The sequence below is a fragment of the Bicyclus anynana genome, chromosome Z, assembly GCF_947172395.1.
Source record: "Bicyclus anynana chromosome Z, ilBicAnyn1.1, whole genome shotgun sequence".
NCBI lineage: Eukaryota > Metazoa > Arthropoda > Insecta > Lepidoptera > Nymphalidae > Bicyclus > Bicyclus anynana.
The window spans coordinates 16,919,454-16,926,583 of NC_069110.1; the positions used below are offsets into that span (position 1 = coordinate 16,919,454).

Below are 7,130 nucleotides of genomic sequence, written 5' to 3' on the forward strand. Positions count from 1 at the left end.
TGAACTTTTTTTTAAAATTTTTGTGTCCTCTGTGTGTCCGGCGGAATAATTATTAATACAATACTCTTTATTTGTATACCACAATAATTAAAAAAAACAAGCAAAACAGAAACATAAGAAGAAGTAGAATACAAAAGGCGGCCTTATCGCTTAGTAGCGATCTCTTCCAGGGCAACCTTAGGCTTAGGAATAGGATAATAATCAATGTAACGGCTGGACTGGAAAGATTAAAAAAAATGGATTTCACGCGAACGAAGCCAGTAACTTTGTCTGCATTAAAGGACTTTCAAGACATACCAGTAGTCTTAGTCTTAGATAGTCCATTGATCAAGGAAGGTTATAGGCTATATATTATTCCCCTATTCTTACGGGAACGGATTCCACGCGGGTGAAACCGCGTGGCGTCAGCTAGTTAGATACGTCCACTATTCTGATCTAAAGAAGTCCCACTGTTCTGATTTTTAGAAGGATCATTCCCGAGCTTTTGTTTTCTTCCCGAGTTTTTAGGATTAGGATAATAGATTAATCACAAGATTATACTACGCACACTATAAACTGAATTCTTTCAGGCGTGAAAATGAATGTTATAAATGAACACGCGCGTTGCCGCCAATTATCATACGAGCAAGAGGACCTGCGCGGTCGACTATCGAAGACAGTATTAAACAATAAATAAATATAAACATACAAAAATAAAAAAAAAACAAAAGGATAATATTCGGCCTTCGCCGAACGACAGCGGAGCCATGGATTGGTTAAAATTGGTCGGTATCAATGGTGATCATACCACGTGATAGTGATAAGTGATCTTGGACTGTTTTAGTGTATGTGATACGTCACACTGTCGTGATAGTGAAATGGATAGAAAAGTGCAATTACATTTCTCCTACAAATGTTAAGGATGGGTTAAGTACTCACTAGCATGTTGCTTATGTATACAAAATAATATACATTATATTTTCTTGGTTTTGAGTTCTGTATTATATTTGTTTATACTTATACATTTAATGGTAATCTTAAAACAGGCAATTAAATATATTATTTTTTCATTTATATAATTCTTTGGTCTTTACTGATTCGCCTTGCTTTCTATTCATAATATACCCATCTTATTAGAATTCCTTTACTTTAAATAAGCCAACTTGCTACTACTTGCCACTACTTGCCACTAGCACTATTGAAAAATCTGTAGTAAATGGTCTTACATCGTATTTCATTAGTAGTTTTGGGTGCTATCTTCCTCACTAAATTTTCCAAAAAAAAAAATATTAAATGTCACCTATTATTATATATATATATAATTCTAAATTGGCATTGCATGAACCGTGCTACTATGTAATTTTCTAAGACTTTTAGTAACAGCATTGTGTTTGATGGCAAACAATTATCTAATACCTATTTGCTATTTCACAAGTAAATTCTTTAGCACTTGTATTTATTAAAACAACGATTTTCTTCGGTGTCATAATATTTAAATTTTTCAATTCAATTAAATCAATTACTTAACCAAAGTTTATAGCTAACGTTCCCACAGCAAAAATTGCTATTTTAGATTTTATTTATTATTTTTTTATATATATTTTATAGCTTATTTTGTAACTAAAATACAAATAGTATTCATTAATTATTATTTGCATGATCATATAATATTATATACATCTATTACTTGTAAGATTGTTTCATGTGTATGATTTTTTCATATAAGTTTATTTTCCAAAGACATTAAAATAAATGGTTTCTAATACTACATTATCCTAAAGCTTTAGCTTTTGCGTTTTCTGTGTTCTGTGATATTACAGGATCCGAATTAGAAATGACCTTCACCTAATTAAACAAATAAATAAATAAATAAAAATACTTTTAAAATACACACATCCAAAGAATCCTGACCAAACTATTTTTATCAAAGTCATGTCGCACGTAGCTTCGATTATATAAAATACTTTTCATGATTAAATTGATGGGTGAAGGTCATATCTAATTTAGATTTTAGACTAACAGAGAAGCCTGAATCTTGGCAAGTTCGTTGATGACACTCCCATGAAATGCGTGTGACGGGCAGATTGTGTGGGTGTGAAATCGTGCGTGCGGGGAAGTGAGGTGCATCAGTCGTGGGTTTTTCATTCATCGCTACACGCCCCCCGGCCCGCGCGGACCATCGGGAGTGTTACGAACGAACTTGCCAAGCTATAGCTGATGATTAAGTATTAATATTGTGCCTTTCTCTTTAGTACTTCTAAATTACATAAACAAATTAATTGCTAGCAAAAATTACTAGGGGTTACACTGGACGATAATATAAATTAACCGACACAAAATGAAGAATAAAGTGGACCATTCGGTTTAAAATTCAAAGTCAAATTTTATTTATTGGTATTAATCAAAAGTATGTTTCATAGATCTTCAATGTTTCACATTTATTCAATATTACCGGACGCCCGCGACTTCGTCCGCGTGAAAATCGATCTAAACTTTCAACCCCTGTTTCACACCCTAAAACATGAACGGTTTTTATTAAAAAAACTTCGACCACTTTTTAACCCTGTAGAGGTCGAATTAATATTTTTTGGTAGTACACATACCAATTTTTACAAATGAAACTTGAAAGCTGAAAGAATTTCCATACAAACTTTCAACCACTGATTAAGTTTTCGCTATTTGTAGCGAAAATTTAATCAGTGATTGAAAGAAGGATACTTCTTAAAGTATCCTTCTTTGTAGTATGTTCTCAAATCGTGCCAAGTTTTATTTGAATTCATTCAGTAGTTTCAGCGTGATGCCCGGTCAACATTACATACGGACAGGACAGACAGGCATAAAATAAAAAAAACAATATAAATTCAGTGTCAATTGAATAATGCCCTCCAACTAAAATTTTCAAAATTTGTCTTGTTATAGTTTTATTATAAGCATAGATTTTGTACTTCATCAAATAATAATTTGGTACGACTAAAACATTTCAACTTTACTAGACTCTAGACTTGGGCCTTAGAAAAAAAGGCTTCTAAGTCAAACCATTTGAAACACTTCCAAGAAAATTTGTTTTTTTTATTCATAGTTTTGTCTTTTAGTCGGATCTCCATCATGAAATCTCTAAAACTGCTTAACGTAGAAAATAGAAATTTGGCAAATGTAAGGGAGGTAGTTAGTAGACGACATTTTAAAAATATTGGATTTAGTTATCTGTTTGCTTAAAATTAACGTTTAAAGTATTTATTTTTTGTTACCAAATAGTTGTTTATAGATGCGTTAAAAAATTTACAAGAGTAGAACGATTAACAAAATTAAAAATAAAGTAATACAGCCAAGTAGGACTTATGTTAAATTCGTATGTTATGACCTTTGTTAAATTCTTATGTTATGTTAAATTCTTATTTTATGACTTATGTTAAAATCAATACGATCTTAACCAATTTTTTGTGTTTTTACAGTTCACTCTTCTTGTAGCTGTTGTTTTCACATCAGTACTCGCAGATGGATCCAAGTGAGTAACTTTATCACTACTCTCCTAAATCTATTGTAACTTGTTAGCTTTACGCTAGTAAACGTGACTTTATAAAGTTTAAAGGTAAATAGATCTAATGGGAAAGTGTGCGAAATGTTATTGTCAATTTTTTACTTCCTCTGCTACGCGATTGTGAAAATGTTATTTTGCTGATGCGCTTATAAAATCAATTCGAAGTAAAATAATAAATGCGATAAGTAGGCGCGTAATGGATTACCTTAGAAAGTGGAGGTAACCATCCTTGTACATTTGAATGTAAAAAATAATGAGGCGGAATTTTATTGTAAGTTGTATATCAAGTGTGACGGACGGACAGGGTAGCGATGCCGAGAGGGAAAGCAACTCCGCACGCGTGCCGTTGACTCTAGACGGAACTATTAAAAAACTAGCGAAGCTTGCATGCGAATGATGATGACGCTACTTCGATGAATGCTTTCCTTATAACAGTAATTGTGGACACGAGTGATGTAATATTTGTATTGGCTTTGCGCTCAAATAAAATAGTTCAAACCATTTTAGCTACCATCACTAATTTTGTATTGTTACAGGAAAAAGATTCGCATACATCTACCACAGAAGGTGAAGCATATACACCACCATAAGAAGATTTACATAACGAACCACCCTGCATCCTCGCAATATGCACCGGCATACGTTTCGAGCGGCGAGGGCACAGTGGCGGTACCGTCGAACATATTGCCGGCTGTGGCAAATATTGTACCTATATATGATGAGACGCCAACTAGACTACATAGCAACTCTCCTGCCGCTTCACAGCTGTTACCACTGTATCACGCTCGAGGGTACTACGGACCTACACCGAACGAGATTGAGGAATCTGATTATGACTCGGCCGGTGAGCCAGTTGAGTACGGCCCCGCAGTGTATTCATCTGCGGCCCATTCAAGCCGCCCACCGAGGAGATTAAAAATCGTTAAATTAAATGAACCACCTCAAAAAAAAGTTGTAAGAAAAGGTAAACCTAAAAGAGTCGTTGTACGTAATAAACCTCAAAGCCACAGTTCCATTGAAGGAGAACTGCCAGTTACAACGTTTCATGAACAGTTCTACTCTGACGTCGACGGCTCCGGAACTGTTAGAAAAGTAAAAAAACCTCCACGCATTGAAAAAATTGTTGACGGAGATACTGAACATATTCACACCTACAGTGAAGAACATATACATAAACTATTTTATGATCAAGGTGCGAAAGTTGCTGGAGTTGTTGGGGTCGACCCTATTACCGGAATGTCAGCGATATCACCACAGCATATAATCCCTTTTAAAGGCAGGCCTACTTTGGTAGCTCTGCCGTCTCATCCATTCGCCGGTATCGCAGCTGTCGGTGCAGTGGCGAACCCAAATAACTATGAATATGCCGCGTACAATGCGCGTGACGTCACACATGATCATATATTCCACGATCACGGTGAAATTCCTATTGATATTGATTTAAATAAGGAGGCTTTAGCCATACCCCCAAAAGTATCATACAACAGCCAAGGCCTAAGAATCAGTGGCACGCAGAAAAAGTATAAAAGTAAAAACTCACAAAAAGGTAAAAAAGTAACGAAACAACCAACTTCTGACTTTTCTTACTATGAAAGTATTTATACACCCAATAGGCCAAGAAAAATTCCTAGACCAACCGTACCGACATATGATACCACAGGCGATGCTGTAGATGACTATCAACCTGTCCCTAACTTTGGGTACAAAGAAATACATAAAAAGCCTCGCACGTCCTCGTACTATGGCAAGCAAAATGATTACCGCTCAGAAGAGGCCAGTGTCCCAACCCCTTTTGAAATATCCAATACAGTATTACACGAATATAAACCAAAAAGGTATTCTGGCTCTGGATCTTCACCTGAAATTTTAACAAAATTACGAGACCCATTCGCAAATTTCAAAGACACATACACAAATAATTTTGAATACGATACCTACGCATCTTCGTCAAACAACTACAGATCTGAAGACAAAAATGACTCAGGCTTTGAACATCGTGCAAAAAATGGAAAAAAGAAATCAATTTCAACTCAGAATATAAGCTTTGGGGGACAAGATCAAATAACGTGGAATGTAGATCACACGGCTGATGCTGCTAATATAGATGATGATAGCGTCCCAACCGCATTGGATATGGATCAATTTGATGAAGACCAAAATGATAATACTCCCAAAGACTCATCACAAGTAGAACAATTCTTTTCTATGTTAGCAGGAAGAGATTTGAATGCTGGCCAAATAACAATGCCAGACGCATCCAACAATAACTATCAGTACGTCGAACCGCCAACAGTCCAAACACAGGTACATGCTACAGCTACAACTACCCCAAATTTAAACATGGACAGTACAGAAACCATTTTGACTGAATCCCCAAAGACTATCGACACTAGAAAGAGTCGTAGAAATAAGGAAACTGAACCAAAAAATAACGAACGTCATACAAGAGATAATCGAAGTAAACCTCCGCAGAATCCGAGTTCTAGTCGATCTCATGAACAAGATACTAATTCAGTAGGAAAACTTAAATATGGTGATAAAATTTGATATATTTATAAACTTTTAAATTAGGGCTAGGATAGTTGCTATTGTAAATAAAAATGAACTAACCTTAGTTCAGCGTCAGTGATAAACTCTCATATAGATAAAATATGGTAAATTAATTTATTATTTAAAAAAACGATTTCGATTTTCATGAAGTGTAAGTAAATAGACCATTACAAGAAGGAATCGTGCATTTTATTCAAATTCTTAGGCTTAGTAAGAATTAAAATAAATTAATATTTTAATATAATTAACACTTTCATTTGTAAGCAATTTGTTATTATATACCTGTTGTAATTTATTCAGGCTTGTTTCACGAAAAAATTCAATTTCTTACAAATACACAGATAGATTTCTCTGATTTCTAATATTGAACCGTTGTATACAAATATAAATAACCAGCTAGTTAAGCAGTTCATTTAGTTCTTAAAAAAATTAACGTAATTCATTCCAGCTATAATATGAATGAGGAATTTTAGGCAGATAGTAGGAAAAAAGTTTGGTCTTATTCGACTAATTTATTTGTATTTATAAAGCTTTGATTCTAGATGAATAGAACTTCTAAAATTATTCAATGTTTATATCCATCCATCTAGAATCAAAGCTTTGCATTCAAAGAATTGCATTTATGTAAAGCAAGGCAAGGTATCTCAATATAATTTTGAAATTTTCCATTCGTAAACAAGATACAGGAAGCGGGAATCAACTTTCCTTGTGAGAGCTTTCGCTGTGAGTCATATGCCCATGGGCACCGGCAGGTTGGATGTGAAGTGAAGGGACGGGCGTTGTGAGTTACGCAACTATGTACAGGAGTGTAAGTTCAATTTGTTACACAAGTTATTTAACCGTGCACTTGAGGCATCAATGTCTGTTATTATTGCTTGCTAGTAAACTTAGCGCATAGTTCGAAGAACCGATGGACCTTCTTCTTGGTACCCCAAGATGCTGTAATGGCGACCCCGAATTAGAAAACGCAATGTTGATCGACCATCAGTTAGACTGACATCAAACGAGTCGCAGAGGTTCGCTGGGTGCAGGAGACTCAGGATAGTGATGTTTGGAAGTCCCT

The 7,130-nt window shown here is 35.0% G+C and overlaps 1 protein-coding gene across 1 annotated transcript; it reads left to right on the forward strand.

Annotated features, from left to right (window-relative positions):
- Nucleotides 1–604: 604 nt before the first annotated feature.
- On the forward strand, nt 605–6,311 carry LOC112046351 (uncharacterized). The gene is made up of 3 exons (XM_052890649.1): nt 605–764; nt 3,432–3,484; nt 4,054–6,311. Exons 1-3 carry the CDS (start codon nt 747–749, stop codon nt 6,062–6,064), a joined length of 2,082 nt encoding a protein of 693 aa, XP_052746609.1. The 5' UTR covers nt 605–746; the 3' UTR covers nt 6,065–6,311.
- Nucleotides 6,312–7,130: the final 819 nt, after the last annotated feature.

Bases quoted from the DNA above. Each gene is read 5' to 3' on its own strand.
- LOC112046351 (XM_052890649.1), top strand. The intron at 3,485-4,053 runs GTGAGTAACTTT...GTATTGTTACAG, and splicing joins GTACTCGCAGATGGATCCAA to GAAAAAGATTCGCATACATC.